Below are 18966 nucleotides of genomic sequence, written 5' to 3' on the forward strand. Positions count from 1 at the left end.
TCTAGCCTCTGCCATGCCCCTCTCCTCCCCCCCTCCATATTCCCCTACCCCCACAATTTCAGTAATGCCCTTGGCTCCAGCTCTGTGACTCCTGAGCCATCAAATTACCAATGATTCACAGCCTGAAAGTTCCACTCTGACAAATCATAGATGATTTGTAAGAGCAAGACTCTCAGCCAGCAAACCCCACAGCAGGAGGAGCAGAGTTGCCAACTGCAATCACCTGTCAGTCCATCAGCTAACCTTAACCATAATTTAATTAGTGACTTAAGTATAGCTAAGGTATAGTTGCAAATGATTGTTGTATTATGAGAAATTTATGCATAGATCATTGTTTGTTTTTTCTGTAAATATATTTTTAAAAATTAATTAAATTTAAATTAAAAAGTTAATTGGACAAAATCATTTAATTAGTGACTAGTAACTTTCTAAAAAAAAAAATCTCTGAAAGTCAGCCAGAACTTTTTCCAGGTACCATGGACTCTTAGTCTGAGGTAACCATTTTGATTGTATACTGCAGCATTCTTAAAAAGCAGCTATTATTATTCAATATAATTTCTGTGGCTACATTTTTAAAAAAAAGCATTACAGCACAATTTTTTTAGCACAGCGATATTTCACTCAATTTCATGTAATTTAACTGAATACAGCTAAGGAAACTAAGAGTCTCATTCCACCTTCTGGAATAAGTTGTCCCATTCAGTTACAAAAGGTGCTTTTAAATGGAAGCACTTAAGAGTGGGATTCACAAGGGAGACTTAAGCATCTAACTGCCACTTCAGGCACCTAAGTCAACATTTAGTCCACTGGCATCCACAAAACCTCTGTTCTGCTCCTGCCCAACCCTGTAGGCTACCAATTTTCCACCACTAAGGTCACCAAAGAGCCTAAATTTCAGCATGTGCTCAGCTGCCTAAATCCTGAAAGTGCCCAGCAACTCAGCACTTAACTCATGCCTAAACCCAAGCAGGATTCACAAACTAAGCATTCCCCACTTACCTTGTCTTTGGGGCCTGATCTTGTAGATGTGATTTGAGCACATTTTTAATCCACACAAAAGCTACAAGAGGAGGAGGAGACGCTGCCTCCCGCCCCCATATAACATTTAGCTCAGTGGTTAGAGCACTCAGTCAGGATGTGGGAGGCCTAGATTCATCTGCCTGATGTGGAATAAGGACTTGGGTTCCTCATCTCCAAGAGAATGCCCTAATTACTGGGCTGGCGGGCGAGGGGTTATTCTGGGCAGGTCTCTCAATCTCTCCTGTTGAGCGCTGTACCACTGTGTGTGAGCACTGCAGCTCTTGTCTCCCACTTTTAATCCTGGACAGTTACCAAAGTGGCCTAGCGATCTGAATGAATTAGATAGTCTATGAGGAATAACACATTGGTGTAATAATAAATGTGGCCGTTTTCAGCATCAAGTGTAGCATCAGTTTAATATCTGATGCATTCTCTGTTGAGCGACTACACTCATCAGGAATGTGGTAGTAGGAATGGACTTTGGAACCCCATAACATCATAATAGAAGTGGTTAAGTCTTAATGGATATGTACAAATACATTAGTTATATAAACTGAAAAACATGCCAACAGCATTTACAGAGGGTCAGGCACACAACTGCATGCCCAACTTTTACTCGCAAGTTGCTTATTTGTGCATTCAAAGGGCCAGTTAGCTGCACAGCTGGCCACATGCGCACCTAAATACTTGATATGCATGCACAACCCTGCTATCTGCATGCACAGAATAGGTGCATACCTTTTGAAAACACAAACCTCCAGTATTTCTCCCCCCGCCCCCGCAAACACTGATTTTCTGCAGATTTTCTCAAATGTACTCTGTATTTAAGAAAACAAAAACGGAATAGCTCCAAGTGTAGTTTTCCCTGTGATCACAGGATGAGTGCACAGTGCTGTGGAGCAGAGCCCTGCGCGGGACTATCCTTTTAATCCCAGTCCTGTCCCGCCCTGCACTACCCACTCCCACCTGTTCCCGTATTGTTTCTTATATTTTTATCCTGCTCCCACCCGCAAAAACCTTAGATCCCACAAATCCCGTGAGACAGATTCCCCCATGTTACTTAAAAAACAAAACAAAACACGGTTGGTTAAGATATTATATATATAAATGGAATTCAGACACAATTTTTACCACTAAAAGAATAAAACAAACCTTGCTTAAACCATGTAAAAAAATACTTTAACTCCTGTTATAATAGACATCAAATCTCTTTCTGCCCCTCGCTTAAATTTAAGTATTAAAAGTTAAGTGTTTTCCTGCAAATTACTGCAATCTGTTTTTTTTGTCCACCCAATCCCACCTGCAATAAAGTATATTTTACCCACTCCCACTATTATGGAAGTGGGTCCTGCAGAACTGGTGGGATCCCAGTCCTGCTGCAGGGCTCTGCTGTGGAGTTTTACAGTAATAAGTCTTTTTACCAACAGTGTCAGGCTTTGTAGCCTGTATGTGAGCGTAGCCAGCCTCCATCAAGATCTTATAGAGTCCCTTTTTCAAGAAAGGAAACATCCGCCTGACATCTTCATCCTGGAAACCAAAGAGTCCTGGGAAATAACGTCCCAACAGAATGGACAGCAGCTGGGTAAATCTCATGCTCGTAACTGAAACCATATTTAAGTGAAGGCCTTTCACGTGGCTAAACACAATAAAAAATACAAATTAACAAAAATAGTATTTGGAAACTAAATTACAAGTATTTTTAATCTATAAATTTAATGCATTAGATGCATTTTATCTAGTTCCAATCATAGGGTTCTGTTGTAGCTCAAGGCACTGGCACCCCCATCCCAGACTTCCGGGTTCAAGCTGCAAGATGAGTACACAGCTTGATCAGTTTCACAATTCAGTGGGACAATGTTTATTGCACAGTCCACTAGACTCAATTGCAGAGAGAAGGGTTCAAATGCACATGCTGGGTCCCTTGCTAGACCTGATTTGTGGCCATGACAAAAGCACCACACAACTGGCCATCTCTATTTGAGAGAAGCCCAGGACCTGAGCAGAAAGGGTGATCCAGGTCAGGACTGTGTGCAGAGCAATCCAGAGGGGGAAATTACACACTGCCCAGGTAAAGGCAAATCAGGAGACCCTCACATGCATGAGCATTAAATGTACTATTTAAAGGATACTCACTTGGGAGCTATCTGGGCCAGGTTGGTACAGATCAGCCAGCCCCAGTCACCACCCTGAGCATAGAATTCATGGAATCCCAGCCTGAGCATCAATTTATAAAATATGCAGGCGGCACTCACAGAATTAAATCCTGTGAAAAGAAAAAGGCACCAAGTGTTATTGACTAACAGTTACCAACTACCACATGGTATAGACGGTATTATTTTAGTGGTGCTGTCAAAACCCTACAAAATGAACAGCAGCTTTCCCTTGCCTAGCTTTCTCCCCCCCACCCCACAGAGTTATCCACTGGGGCTCCCTTCACTTCATTAAGGCAAGGACTAGAGAGGCTCTTGGCCACTGAGCAGAAGCCGGGGGGGAGAGACCCCAACCCATTTCCTAATTGTCAACCTTCCTCATGCACATGCTGTACCACAGGGTTGGTGGTCTCCCTGGAGACTATAACACTGCTCTAAACTAGCCCCTAGTGGGTATTCTTGAGCACTGCCACTGCGATGTATTCCCACAAGGAGGAGAAAACTTCAGGTTAGCCAGAGCTGGAAATTTCAAGCCTCAATGGTGATACAATGCTCCACTGCTATGCCTTGGGTCATTTCCAGAATACACACACAGTGTGTCAGGCCATAAACTTGGTGCTAACATAAACCACACATACATTATCGGAGAAGCTGCCCAGCTTTCGAAGACCAAACAAACTTCCCTTTCCTCCTGCCTCCTCCCCAAGACCACTGGATGAATTAACACTGTGCACTCTATTTGATAAATGACAGCACACCCTGTTACAGAGCACAGCAGACAAGCTACTTCAACAGATAAGACTGGCCTTTCTGCCCTTATTCCCCTCCTCAGAGGCTTCATGGCCCTGACCTAACATGCAATCATTTAACTCTGCTTTCCTCATCCAAGTGTTATTCTGATCTTTAGGATATGACAGTTAACAGTGTTAATTCATTAAAAATAGTATCTTGTTTCCACATTTGTTTGAAGTGACGTTAACAAATAATTTCTCAGTTGCATTATCCTTTAACTGCCTTAGATTTATGTTTCACCATTTATGCTGTTTTCTTACTTTTTGTTCTGAACTCAGCTTGACTAAAGGTACTAGATGGAACAGTTACAACTAAAAAAACCCACCATTTATGGGGAGAGGTACTGTTTGTGTTTTTTCATTTACTTCATGAGGTTTCTCTTCATATTAACTTTTCTAAACCCTATTTTGTTTTAAATAAATATCAATACATTGGCCCTAAAACTAAGTCATTTTAAAATCACACCGATTTCTCCACATCACATAAAAGTACCTTATATCTGTACAATAAATTATTTAACTTCATTATTAACATACACCTCTACCCCGATAGAACGCGACCCGATATAATACGAATTTGGATATAATGAGGTAAAGCAGTGCTCCAGGGGGGCGGGGCTGCACACTTCAGCGGATCAAAGCAAGTTCGATATAACGTGGTTTCACCTATAAGATTTTTTGGCTCCCGAGGACAGCGTTATATTGAGATAGAGGTGTATTATCTCCTACTCTGCATAGAGCATCAAATTACTACAGAAGATGCATCAGCCACTAAGGATTACTTTACCACAAGGAGGCTATCTGCTGTATTGCTATAGTTTCTACTCCACTCACAATATACCTTTTTTGTGTGATGCTTCCGAGAAGCCATAGCCAGGGATTGATGGGCAAATGATCTCAAAAATATGTTCATCACTCAGGCCGTGGCTAGCAGGGTCCGTCAAGAGAGGGATAACTTTGTAAAACTCATAGACTGAGCCAGGCCAACCATGAACCATTAATAATGGCTTTGCAGAGCGGCCCTCAGGCAAGCTAGGAGGCTTTACATGAACAAAATGGACATCAAGGCCTGTAAAAATAAATGAATGAATAAATAAATAAAATATCAAACACACACACACACACAAAAAGGCTTCTGAGACCAATCATACAGAACTGAGGGTTATGAATAAATCTGTTCATAAAGTATTTTTTATAATTATTATAAACAACACTCTGCACGGCTATGGATCCTTTTATCTAAGGATCTCAAAGTGCTTTACAAATGCCAATTAAGTCCCACAACAGCCAACTGAGGAAGGCAAATATGATTTCCAACAGATTAGCAAAATGAAGCACAGAAGTTAAGTAATTCATCAAAAGTCAGACAATGAGTCAGTGGCAGGAATGGAACCCAGGAGTCTGAATTTCTACACATTTGAACTTGTTTTTTATCCTGGTCTCCTGCCCATCTTAATAACCATTATTAATATGAAAACTATTCCTTCCAGTGCATTGCCCAGGATATCCTCTCCTGGTCTTCTTCAAGTCTACCTTTCTACACTACGAAATTAGGTCCAATTTACAGAAGTTGATTTTTTAGAAATCGATTTTATACAGTCGATTGTGTGTGTCCCCACTTAAGACCATTAACTCGGCGGAGTGCATCCACAGTATCGAGGCTAGCGTCGACTTTCAGAATGTGGCACTGTGGATAGCTATCCCACAGTTCCCGCACTCTCCACTGCCCATTGGAATTCTGGGTTGAGCTCCCAATGCCTGATGGGGCAAAAATTTTGTCGCGGGTGGTTCTGGGCACATGTCGTCAGCGCGCCCCCCCCCACCCCCCCGGGTGAAAGCAACGGCAGACAATCGTTTTGCGCCTTTTTTCCGGGGTCCCGTCCACTGGACCCGCTCAGCCTGCTACCTGCCTGGATGATCGGAACCCCAGGCAGGCAGTGGGCTGAGCGGGTCGGCCTGCTGCCAGTCTGAGGCTCCATCCACCGGCTCCTGCCAGCCAGGGTCCCGCTCAGCCGGCAGACCTCGGTGAGGTTGATCAGGGCTGCCTGGACAGACATGGCTATCCTCCTCTTAGAGCATCGAATGGGAGTGATTCCAAGTCATTCTCTTCTTTAAGTTTCGTCTCATGAAGATTCAGTCCTGCCTGGAATATCATACGAGCTGGAGGCTTCTGCCTCAGGCTGCTCTCCCAGCCGGCATTACCGTGCGGTCACACCTACCCCAGCCTGCCCCTTGCTCCCATGGCTCATGAAGCCTGGACAGTAGTAAGGAGCAGTTCAACCTGTGGAATGACAAATCCAGAAGGAAGGATTGTACTCTATGGGCCACGTTAAGATTATTTCAGAGTCCTAGATAGCATTAGTCCCTATAAAAGGCTTCATGAAAATTTCCCCCCACCCCTAACAAAAATGTTAATTTATCAGAGCAGCTGAAAGGATAAGGAACCCAGGACTATAACTGAGAGAGCGCTTCCATATTATTTAACCCATAATTGATATAATTCAAAGTAAAATTTCACAGCGCAGTCTGTTCTAAGACTTAAAATGCAGGAGGGGAGTCAGAAAAAGGAACAGTGACCTGTTTTGAACTGGTGACGTTTCATGTGTTAGGTGAACGTGATCACCACTACACTACAGGGCTTTCGTGTGTTGGGTGAACGTGATAACCACTGCACTATGGGGCTTCTCTTTTTTTGCCACAGACTTTGCCGAATGCACAGGAATGTTTTCTCTAGCTACAGAAGCTACCTAATGCAATGTCTATATCTATGGCCTTCCTGCTCACAAAGTGGTCAGGCCCCGCCCATGGCTGACACAGCGACCTGGCTTGGGCAGGATTGCTAGCGAGGCATGATACTTTTGCCGTTAAGCAAACACAGCAATTCTTTCTTGGCCTCTGCCACTGAATGCCTCCATGTGCCCTATCAGTGCAGGACGACTGCATGAGCTTGGAAAACATGTCATTGCGAGTGCATTTTTTTCGCCTTCTAATAACCTCAGGGACAGAGATGATAGGGGGAACGTAGACACATTCTGGGGGGACTGCATGGTCACCTGTGCTGCTGAGTTCGTCACGCTGGCCAAACAGGAAATGAAATTCAAAAGTTCCCGGGGCTTTTCCTGTGTACCTGGCTAGTGCATCTGAGTTCAAAGTGCTGTCCAGAGCAGTCACAATGGAGCACTCTGGGATAGCTCCTGGAGGCCAATACCATCGAATTGCGTCCACATTACCCCAAATTTGACCCAGCAATGTTGATTTCAGCGCTAATCCCTTCGTCAGGGAGTACAGAAATCGATTTTAAGAGCCCTTTAAGTCGAAAAAAACGGCTTCGTCGTGTGGACGGGTGCAGGGTTAAATCGATGTAACGCTGCTAAATTCAACCTAAACTCGTAGTGTAGACCAGGGCAAACTGCAAATCCTTTTTAAGGCAGCGTCTCTTTGCTGGATGCTACACAAGATAAAAGTACACTGTCAGTGCTTAAATAAAGGCACCAAGTTCTAACCACTAAACGGCACTGTCTCAGTGTGACAAACCCAGAATGCCTCTTAGGGTCAGTTAGTACATTTCTAACAACATTCATTTATGGGTTCAAATAAAAAAAGGCATCATCTTAAGCTTGAATTTTGCTTTCATAGATTTCTTAATATGGGACAATTGGCTGCTTTGCCCTGAATCTACACCTTGTACCCAAAAAGCACACAAACATATAAAGCATTACTCTGCTCCAAGCATTTCAAAGCTTCCATTAGGAAATGACTGGTAAATCTCAAAATCTCCCCAGTCACTTTCAAGAGGTCCCTTTGATGTACAGTATTTTAAATAAATAAATAAACAAGCAAACAGAATAAGCTAGCCTGCTCATCAAGTGCCAGAAGCACATTAAATTGATACAAAGGGAAAAGTGTTCCTAGGCTGACAGAGAGTGCAGTGGAGGCAGACCGAGCAGTTGTTATGGGGAAGGGATCACCTGAATTTGCACTGCAGAAAATCTGATGGGATCCATCATATGGAGCCACATCTAGGCTTTAGTCCTAGAGAGGGTTACCGAGATATAGAACCTATGGGTACTGACGGTGGCTGGGCAAGTACATAGGATAAAATAGGACAGGGAAAGAAGGTAAGGAATCTGTGGATGATACAACAGATGATTTTGATATTTTGTAGGCTTGAGAACAAATCAGTATTTTAAAGTCTTAAGGTCAAATTCTGCCTTAAGATACTTGTACTTGGCTCCCAGTGACCTCAACAGAAAATCTGTGCAGGCATCAGAGGACTCCATCTGGCATTCTTTGGCCTTGTTTAAACTGAAACATTGAGAGAAATTTCTCACCATCGCTGTAGCAGTGGTGCAGTTTCACTGATACTAGCTTGTATAGCCTGGCCACAAGCATTTTTACCTCTGTGACACCCAGACCTACTCAGAGATAAGCTTAGATTACACAGTGGTAAACCTCTGAGCAGTCAGTCAACACTATTGCTCCCACCACAGCTAGTACCAATGCTACAACCATGGTGGGAGACATCCCCTATATTTCTCACTGCAGATGCAGCCACTCTTGGGGTTTAACTTTAGCACCAAGATTTGGATTTCTTGGTGTCACTCCTTCTAATGGTAATGGATGCACCAAACTACTGGTACTAAGTAGTTTATAGCAGTCCTGTATTGAAGTGCAAAGCCTGATCCTGCAAACCTTACTCATATGCAGCACTCTGATCTTAGCGAGACTGCTCATGAGAGTAAAGTATTTTTATTTCATGGCATCAGAACCACCCCTCGGCAAAGATTTGTTAACAACAGCACCACTATGCATCAGTATCTGCTAGAATTTTCATTTTAAAAACCTCTTAGGAACAGGCTTTATAACTGGCCAGTTTTAAATGGCACTGGAATGATTCCAACAGGCTAGATGTGATCTTTAAATTTTATCACGTGCTCTTTTTAGGGCAAAGCCACGTACCCTCAATCTTAGTTTTGAATTGTGGGAATTTGTTGAGAACTTCCACTTGCTTCTTCCAGTTGAATTGATTTCTCCAGTAGGAGATGACCTTCCGGAGATAAATGGAGTTAAATCCATATTGGAAGCAACTGTTCTCCAGGGGTTCAGTGAATCGAGCCTGATCCAGTCTTCTAAATAAATCCTAGAGTAAACAAGAAGAGAAAGAGGTTGAAGGGAAAAGAAAAGAGGAAGGATGATAAGATAAAGATACTATAGATTCTCTTACGTGTTTTACTTGGCACATTTCCTAGTTTATTGCCAAGCAAAATAGTAACTGAAGTGAAAATAAAACCTCCTGTGATACTTGTGTAATTTACTGTTTGCTGATGTACTTATAGAGCCCCCGTCAATGCCCTCTCCCCTTGTTAAAGCCTCTGCCCTTTCTCTCCTGACTGTAGCATACCTGTCACACTGTCTTGGCTGTCCTTGTTCAGTCAGACCACAGGGGGAGAGAAGTCTTTTTCTAGCATCTGATGGGCAGGAGATCAAAGAGTCTTCTTTACAATGCTCGCTCCCATTCTGTGTCACGAGCATACCTTCCCTTTTCCATTTATTTGGGTACTGAATAAGGTGCTTTAGGGTGGGATTTTCAAAACCACCTTAAGTGACTTAGGAATACAAGTCCCATTTCCTTCCAGTGGTACTTGTGCTCCATGTTATTTAGGTACTTTGGAAAATCCTACTGTTGGAGCCCAGTCCTGCAATCCCTCCACACATGGAACTCCAACAAATCCCTTTCTCTTGCTCCCCTCAGTCAGTGAGCTGGATATTTTCCCTGCAAATTTATTTTGGTGGATTTGTCGAGTCTACAAAAGTGACACTCCTAATGTGGATTCAGGGCTCATGTGGAATGCTGCAGATATGGTACAGTCAGCTAATAATCTAGGGTTACCATATTTCCACAAGCAAAAAAGAGGGCACTGGGGGGGGGGGGAGAGGAGCCCCGCTCTAGCCCCGCCCCTGTCCTGCCCCCATCCACTCCCTCCCACTTCCCACCCTGATTGCCCCCCTCAGAACCCCCAACCCCCCCCGCTCCTTGTCCCCTGACTGCCCCCTCCTGGGACCCCTGCCACTAACTGCCCCCTAGGACCCCACCCCCTATCTAAGCCGCCTTGCTTCTTGTCCCCTGACTGCCCCCTCCTGAGAACCTCCTACGACCCTACCTGTCCCCTGACTGCCCCGACCCTTATCCACACCCCCACCCCATATTCACACCCCCGCCCCCAGACAGACCCCCGGGGACTCCCATGCCCTATCCAACTGCTCCCCACCCCTGACAGGACCCCCAGAACTCCTGACCCATCCAACCCCCTCTGCTACCTGCCTGCCTCAACCCCTCTCCACACCCCTGCCCCCCTGACAGCCCCCCCAGAACCCCAGACCCATCTAACCCCCCCTGCTCCCTGTCCCTGACTGTCCCAACCCCTCTCCACACCCCTGCCCCCTGACAGCTCCCCCCCCAAACTCCCGACCCATCCAACCCCCCCTCCCTGTCCCCTGACCAGGACCGGCTTTAAAGAGCCCAGAAATCGGGCTGCACTCTAGCCGGGGTTGTGGGGTTTGGAGCCAGGCTGGAGGTGTTCGGCCGGGGCTGGGCCGGCGCGCTCGGCCGGAACCGGGGCCGGCGCTGCTGGGGCCCGAGCCGGGCCGGGCCGGGGGTGCTCGGCCGTGGCTGGGCCGGCGCGCTCGGCCAGAACCAGGGCTGGCGCTGCTGGGGCCCGAGCTGGGCTGGGCCCGGGCCGGCGCTGCTGGGGCCCGAGCCGGGGCTGCTCGGCCGGAACCGGGGTCACCACCCTGGGGCTGGAACCGGGGCCGGAGCCGCTGGGGCCGAGCTGGGCTGGGGCCGCCAGGCGCTGCTCGGCCCGGGCCAGAGGGAGCCGCTTGGCCAGGGCCGCGCCTCCCCAGAGCGCTCCTCCCCCCCCGCCCCAGCTTACCTGCTGCTGCCGCCTGCCTGCCCTGCTTCTTTTCAGACTTCCCGCGAAGATCTGATTCGCGGGAAGCAGGGGAGGGGGAGGAGCAGATGGGCGGAGCGTTCAGGGGAGGGGAGGAGGGGGAAGACAGCTGCGGGGCCGGACAGCGTGGTAAGGCTGCAGGGGATGGGGGGAGCCGGTAAGGGGCTTTGGGTGCCCAGCGGCACTTGGCCGCCGCTTTTCTGTCTATAAATAGCCGACCGGGGGGAAATCCCGGACATTTTTAGATTTTTAAAAATCCCCCCCGGACGGCTATTTATAGACCGAAAAGCCGGACATGTCCGGGGAAATCCGGACATATGGTAGCCCTAAATAATCACTCAGCAGAGACAAGCGGCCTATATGAAGCAAGAGACTTCTCATACTTGCAATTATGGGAGTTTTGACCTGGGAGGTATTTTCTGATGTCAATGTACATGGATAACTCCTATTGCAGCTAACAGGTGTTGAAGGTAAAGTGACTTGTCTAGCCTACATTTATATAAAATGTGTTAGCTAACGTGCTAACATCACTACTTTAAATCCTAGTCTAGACAAGGCCTTATTTATGCCCAACCAATATCGTTTATTGCTGCTGGGTTGTTATTTTACAATAGCTTTTATACAAAACAAAACTGTATTTAATTTAGAGACAACCCTCAAGTAAGCAGCTACCCACAATTTTATCATGCAACGGAAGAGAACATTTAAGAGGCCACCTTATATTTAAACTCAAAAGTGGAAGAAGGTAAGAGTTACAGAAGCCATGACCAATAAAAGAAATGGAAACCTATTATAAGGAACTATAGGGACAACCCCATTTTGTGCATAATATTTGAATAATCACTCCAAGCAGCTCTATAAAGCTGCAACTTTCCCAAATATATACAAACATGTACATGTAAAAGCAAAATCTCTATCACTTGCAAGATTCCACCACCTACATATTTTCACTGTATTCATTACCATGGTATCAGTGTTTTAATGCCAAGGCAGGTCAGTCATCCTATAAAAGGCTTTAACTAACATTTTCAAGAGCTGTGCTGTTCTTTACTTGCAGCCAAGTGGCACTCAAGAAGGTGAGAAATTCTTATCTGCTTCTGAAATGAGTAAATTAAAGACATTTCCCCAATCTGTTTTTTATAATCTAGAGCCTCAATAATCAGTCAGAGGGAGGGGCAAGTACAGCAGCACAAAGTTGAATGATCACTAAAACCAAATTCCACTTTTATGTGCTATATTTTCTGGAATTATCAGACTTCACAAAGTAGACTCATACGCTAACATGATAGCAGTCAGCTGGAAACAAAACAAAACATTGGGATACAGAAGTCTATTTATCACTACTACTTTGAGAGCAAGGGGAAGTCCCTTGTTATTAAGATTTGTGCATCACACCTCAATTTCAATAGTTCTATTTCACTTCTATAAATTTAGTTACTGGTTTAATTTAAAATCGCTCCAAAACAAAGCACGCATTTATTCTGCCATTTCATACTCTCGTCTCCCCAGGAGAGATGTTTCCTTACATTCAGCTCTGCTTCTGTGGTTTCCACCTTAAATGGATGAACAGTTGTATCTTCTTCAGAGTCAGGTTTCTGCCCTTTGCCCCACCATCCCTCTTCAATGGGTAGCGTCTCCTCCTTCTTTCTGGTAAGGAACAGATAGACGACGATCCCCAAGGCCAGTGTCAGGAATATTTCAAGCAACATAATGACTGCAACTGCAAAAGAAAAGCACAACCCTGTTGTTAACTGATTGAGGCATGTCACATACAATTTTCAAAAGAGCTTAAGTAATTTAGGAGCCTAAGGGCTTGTTTACACTACCCGCCGGATCGGCAGGCAGAGATCGATCCAGCGGGGGTCGATTTATCGCGTCTAGTATAGATGCAATAAATCAACTGCTGAACACTCTCCTGTTGACTCTGGTACTCCACCAGAATGAGGAGCACAAGCGGAGTCGACGGAAGAGCATCAGCTGTTGACTTACCGCAATGAAGACACCGTGGTAAGTAGATCTAAGTATGTTGACTTCTGCCACGCTATTCACGTAGCTGAAGTTGCGTATCTCTAATCGACCGCACGCGGTAGTATAGATAAGCCCTAAGTCCCACTTTCAAAATTAATGTAAGCGGCTAGAAGCCTATCTATGCTGTGGCCCAACCATATTATAACATGGTAGATACCATGGCTATATTATCAGATTGTTGTAACTTTTGGTCACTATTGCCTTCTACAAAAATATTATTAGTCACTTGAACCTCCCAGCCTATCCCTGAAAATTTATAGAATACATATATCAAGGCTTCAGATTCTTGCACACACCCATACTACTAAACTAGTGAAGAACACTGAAGCAGACAATTTTGCATACTTGAATGCTGCTGGGAGAAAAGATATTCTACATTTACTATACTCCCTCACAGACTTCTTGTGGACCCTCCAAAAGAAAAAAAGTACAGAGACTCCAGGATCCAAAACACCTCCCCAAGTGATGAAATTTTGCCAAACCAAAGCCACCCTGGTTTCACCTTTTCTTAATCCCATAATCATTGCTTCAGGCTGGTTGTACTTTTTTAAGAGCACTAGATATAGAATACTTAAAATATTAAACAATTCCATTTGGAAAATCTTTAAACTGTTTTGTGCCTCAAGAAAAAAAACAACAACCCCGAAACCAGTTTCTCTTTAATATTAATGTTTCTGAGTAGCCTTTTAAATACAAGAAATGTGTGTGCGGCGGTTTGGGTTTTGTTGTTGTTGTTTTTAAAGTATGTCACATTTGAAAGACCCATCATGCTTGAGGAATTATTGTTAAAATATTAATTATTTCAAAACTGTTCTGTATGGCAGACATTATTTATGACACATACTATTCCATACTCTCTCCAGTGCGGAAGGGTTTTTGTTGTAGTTGTTGCTGTTGTTGCAAAGAGTAATATGATGCTTTAAAATTGCTCTAGGGGATAAATAAAATATTCACTGAAAATGCTGGGCCAAATTCATCCATGAAGCTAAACAAGAACTGTAGCATCTAAGTTAAGGGAGTTCACCCAGTTATCTAAGGGCTAAAATTGACCAATGTCCTTTAAAATTATTGTAAGGCGGGAGATGTTGTTAAACTTCTGGGGTCAGTTTTGCAAAGGCTGGCATATAAATTGTTCTAGCACAATTAGCACCCATAAAAACAGCATTTGGAGAAAAATCAGATACTTGTGTGCATACATTCAGAAGTTTTAAGGATGCACAGGGTGCACATGGAAATGTTGCAATTTTTCAAATTGACCTCAAATTCCTCAGAAACCCTCTCAGCCTAGAAAATGGAAATTAAAGGCAAGTTAAGGATTGAATCAGCTGACCAGTTTCAGTCAAAATTCCATAAATACCTCTGTATCCTCCGAGAAAGTGCTAATTTCTTTTAGCCACACTCTTCAGAGTCCTAATCCAGATTCTCCCCAGGTTTGCACAAAACCCTGGATGACATGCCTGTTTCAGCGTTTCAGACTGAAAGTTAGTCCCCATAAAAATCATCCAATACAAAACATTTTAGTAGCCTTTCTTCAAGAGCAATCAGTTTAGGAATAACATAGCAGTGGTGCTACATGTCAGAACTGAAGGGCCATTTAAAAATTGCAAAGCACTTGGCAGAGGCTTGTAAATATCATCACTATTTAATAGATGGTGAAACTGAGGCACAGAGAAATGAAGTGACTTACCCCAGGTCACACCACAACTCAGATATGGGTTCTATTCTGGACCGTCTAGGAATCTGTATGGCCCCATCACAATAGTAACCAAATGCCTCACAAACGTTTAAAACAAAATATCTCTCTCCTCCTCTCCCATCTCTATCTGTGGGGCTAAAAACCTTAAATACACCTCTACCCCGATATAATACGACCCGATATAACACGAATTCGGATATAACGCAGTAAAGCAGCGCTCCGGGGGGGGCGGGGCTGCACACTCCAGCGGATCAAAGCAAGTTCGATATAACGCGGTTTCATCTATAACGCGGTAAGATTTTTTGGCTCCCGAGGACAGCGTTATATTGGGGTAGAGGTGTAGTTAGACTTTTTTTAATTGTGTGGGTGTATTCTGTGTCTGTGCAAGAGCACATGAAGAACTTGCTATGGAAAAGCCAATTCAAAGACATTTGTTTTGCAATTCATTCCAAACGCACTGAGGTAAGTGGTTATTCTGATCTTATCCGGTAGTGAGTTCCATAAAGCACATTCAGCACCTGTGAAAATTCTGTTCACTGCACAGGTCTTCCCCTATTGGTCAAACGGGTCATGGTGTCAGTTAAATGTAGCTGTCATGGGAGATACTGGCTATAAAGGGACAGGTAATCTCTCCGGTAGCCAAGGCCAACCCAATGGAGGAGTTTGCATATCAAGACACAGATCCTGAGTTGCTTTCTGTATTCAGTGTACACCTCTCAGTCCTCTTGGAAGTACGTATAAAACTCCCAATCACTGTGGTATATAAGAACACAGAGGCCCCGATACTGCACTTTGCTTGACCATTGCACCTGAGGGCAGGGAGACAGGGCAAAGAGACACAGAGCTGTTCTAACCTGCACTGGCTTGTAATGGCCTCCAAAAAACCATTATGTTAGTGACAGATCGCTAGAGCACAGCATACGCCCCCTGCTACCTTATGCTCCTGTGCTGGGTCGTGGGAGCCAGAAGGAGATGGTATTGAGTCAACTAAACCAGCTTTACACCACTTGCAGATTCCCCAGTTTGCTACTCAGGCCAGTTCTTTAAAGCTGCTTTGTGCTACTGGAGCAATGCAAAGCATCTTCGGCAAGGCTGAGAATCTGGCCCAGAATCTTTTCCTCTAACAACTGAACAGTACTGTCCCCAGACATGAATGTTAAAACCCCTTTACACTTGTTCTAGTTCTCTCTTGGTAAGGGAAGGATTCATTCCACCTATTTCTTCTTTAACTTTTGTGATGCTATATTAATGTTCTTGCATTTTTCAGAGATGTAAACAATAAACTGTTAGTGTTTTTACTCTCTAAGGTCTCTTGATGTGGCATTGTTGGCATGTTGCCTTTGAGATTACAACTTCAAAGCAAGCTAACATTATTTATTTTTTGTGGTGGCTCAATGCCAGATCTTAGAAAGAGATCTTTCCATTCATCCTCCAGTAACACATTTACAGTCTGGAAATTAACTATTCCTCAGAATAAATGACCCTTCGTGAATATTGTTTAAATAAATATCCTAGATGGTACCTTCTTATGAGCAGTCTAGCAAAGAATTATGTTTTTGTTTTGCTCCTTTCAAAAACACATTTTAAGACATATTCTTAACAGCTAAATAAAGTAACAAAGACTTAGTACATTTTTTTTGTTTTTTTAAATTTTTATAAAAACGAAACTCATCCATTTGAAAACAGATATTGTCTGCTTAAAAATCTCATTTTAAAAAAACATTTCCTTACAACACCTTAAATGATTAAAAGTGAATATTAAAATCTAGTTTATTTTTCACCATATTCTCAGTTTGGTTTCCATTTCTCTCCATATGTGCAGTAAAAATAGACTGAACAGTTTCATAGGAACATGGAGACTGCCATATGACATCAGACCACATGTACTCTGATACCCTGTCTCCAACAGCAGCCATCACCATAATGGCTCCCTTGCCCATAGGGGGACTTTCCTCCTAACTCCCATCACTTAGTGCCTTAAGCCTTGAAGAGTTTGTCCCTTACAATAAATATAAATGTAACTGTGGATGTTCTCATTATCCATACAAGCATCTCATCCTTTTTTAAACACTGTTAAGCTGTTGGCCTCAATGATGCCTAGGCAATTAGTTCCAAAGTTTTACTGTGCTTTGTGGGAGGGAGGGGGGAGTATTTCCTTTTTACCAGTTTTAAGTTTGTTACCTTTAATTTCATTGACTGAACTCTTGTTCACATTCAATTTTGTTTATGGTCAGTTTCACTTTTTGAATCTAGTGCACTAATCCAAAACTGAAATATTTGCAGACACTGCACAGGAATGTTTAAGTCACAATAAAAAAAAACCTCTATTTTTTTAATATTCATAGCAGCCGTTTCTTTTAACAACACTAGGCTTTGTAAAACTTTCAATAAAACAAATTCAGCACACCCATAGATCAAAGAAAGTTAAAGCATTACATTGATAGGATCCATTTTCAATTCGGAGAATTACTCAATAGCACCCAACTTCTGTTACTTACGTTTATTGCAATACTGCCTAGGGGCCAGTCAAGAACAGGGCTCCACTGTCCTAGCTTACTGTACATATATAGAATAAGTGACAGTCCTTACCCTAGAGAAATGACCATCTAAAGAGACAAAGGACAGGGGAAAGGGATCAACCACACAAGTAGAGTGAACAATGTGACGATTACAAACATCATATTAGTTCTGCAACTTTTTTTTGGGGGGGGTGCTTTTGTTTTGGTAGTATTCCTACAAGTCATATCAGAGCAATGAATTAGACACATTCTGCTCTACCCATCCGTATCCAATTATTTCTTCATTCAGTGGGCATGGTGGGAAGCATTAATATTAAGCATTCATGATTAAGACAACCAAATGGTTTCTAGTGGCTCTTGCAGAGATCAGGAAGCAAAGAAAGTCTTGGTTTCAAACCTTAACTGAACCATTGTCTTACTGTGTTAGCCAAGGAGAAGTCATTTCAATTCTTTGTGCTTCAATCAAGAGGGCTAGAAACTAAGCTGACAGCCAGACGTTGCATCTGAGCTGAACTTTCCTGGGCACATTACAAAACAAAATGGTCTTCTCCATATGCACCCTTGAAATAAGTCATTTTTCATCATCTGATGAATCTAAGATTGTTAAAATAATTCTTAGTTAGATGAAGTTGGAGAAAGAGAGGCAGAATGATGCATTGTACTTCCAATGCTTACTGCTGGGATCTTTTCCCACCAAGGTGCAGAGTTCTGAGAGGATAGTGAAATGTACCCTGCTGCACCTCAAACTGCCATAGATTTGGTCAAGCCTGGATTGAAATGGAGGTGCCTGAAGGTAACACAGCTGTTCTTAGCAACAACAAAAAGCAAAAGCCAACAAGTTATTTTTAAAAATCAGTTAAAACAACATTAAGGGTTAAAAGAAAGACAAACAGCCTGCCTTTGCAGAAAATTTACAGCAGGGTGGGTAAGTGACAGGCAGGACTTTAAAACCCATGTTAGTGAGTCTCAGAGCTAAAGCTCTTCCCCCTACAACAGAATGCCACTCTAAAAATATAAAGGATTACCTCATCCTACTTCGCCCAGATATCGCAGAACACATAATATGCAAGACATATGGTTCTGAGAGGTGCTGTTAATCACACAGGCCCAAGAATGTAAACGACTATATGGATGGAGCATTAGCCTTAAGACCGGGCTCGCTACTTTCAGTCAGATATCTGAGATTATGATGACTCTGATTTAATATGTTTTGTTGTCACTAATTTTTATTTACCAACAGACCGTGAGGTTACTGCAAGCAGACTTAGCATTGATTGGTCTGTAACTTCTGTGCTGGAAAAATAATTCAATGTGGAAGTTATTTAAGTTTAAATGTATTTTCATGCTGTTATACAAACACTCTTTATGTTTTATTGATAGCATGCTTGCATTCACTCCCTTTATTTACAGATTTACAATAAGCCCTTACACTAGTACCTCTCCAGACAGATCACTCTTTGCAAATACACCTCTACCTCAATATAACGCGGTCCTCGGGAGACAAAAAATCTTACCACGTTATAGGTGAAACTGCGTTATATCAAACTTGCTTTGATCCACCGGAGTGCGCAGCCCCACCTCCCCAGAGCACTGCTTTACCGCGTTCTATCTGAATTCGTGTTATATTGGGTCACGTTATATCGGGGTAGAGGTGTATATCTAATGGGACAAAAATTTTATTACAGGGTTTAAAAACGTTAAGGTATAAATCAGCTTGAACTTGCTCAACTAAACCACTGGGAGTGCTTGACAATGTTCTGCAGCTCTAACAGGTCAGGAGCAAGGCAGGGATCTTCTTTTCCAGTGTACTCT

The 18966-nt window shown here is 43.3% G+C and overlaps 1 protein-coding gene across 6 annotated transcripts in view; it reads right to left on the minus strand.

The window, feature by feature from the left end:
* Positions 1 to 18966, minus strand: part of EPHX1 (epoxide hydrolase 1) — a 51367-nt gene that overhangs the window by 9731 nt on the left and 22670 nt on the right. For 3 of the 6 annotated variants that reach the window (XM_065590615.1, XM_065590616.1, XM_065590617.1), the window contains 6 exons: positions 17134 to 17241; positions 12438 to 12631; positions 8921 to 9101; positions 4803 to 5030; positions 3154 to 3283; positions 2442 to 2656 (listed from right to left, as the gene is read on the minus strand). In XM_065590615.1, the coding sequence (XP_065446687.1) occupies positions 2442 to 2656; positions 3154 to 3283; positions 4803 to 5030; positions 8921 to 9101; positions 12438 to 12620 (937 nt within the window). In that variant the 5' untranslated portion in view covers positions 12621 to 12631; positions 17134 to 17241. The remainder of the gene's footprint in view (positions 1 to 2441; positions 2657 to 3153; positions 3284 to 4802; positions 5031 to 8920; positions 9102 to 12437; positions 12632 to 17133; positions 17242 to 18966) is intronic. The other 3 variants (XM_024111698.3, XM_065590613.1, XM_065590614.1) reach the window with 1 other exon arrangement.

The sequence above is a fragment of the Chrysemys picta genome, chromosome 3, assembly GCF_011386835.1.
Source record: "Chrysemys picta bellii isolate R12L10 chromosome 3, ASM1138683v2, whole genome shotgun sequence".
Classification (NCBI taxonomy): domain Eukaryota; kingdom Metazoa; phylum Chordata; order Testudines; family Emydidae; genus Chrysemys; species Chrysemys picta.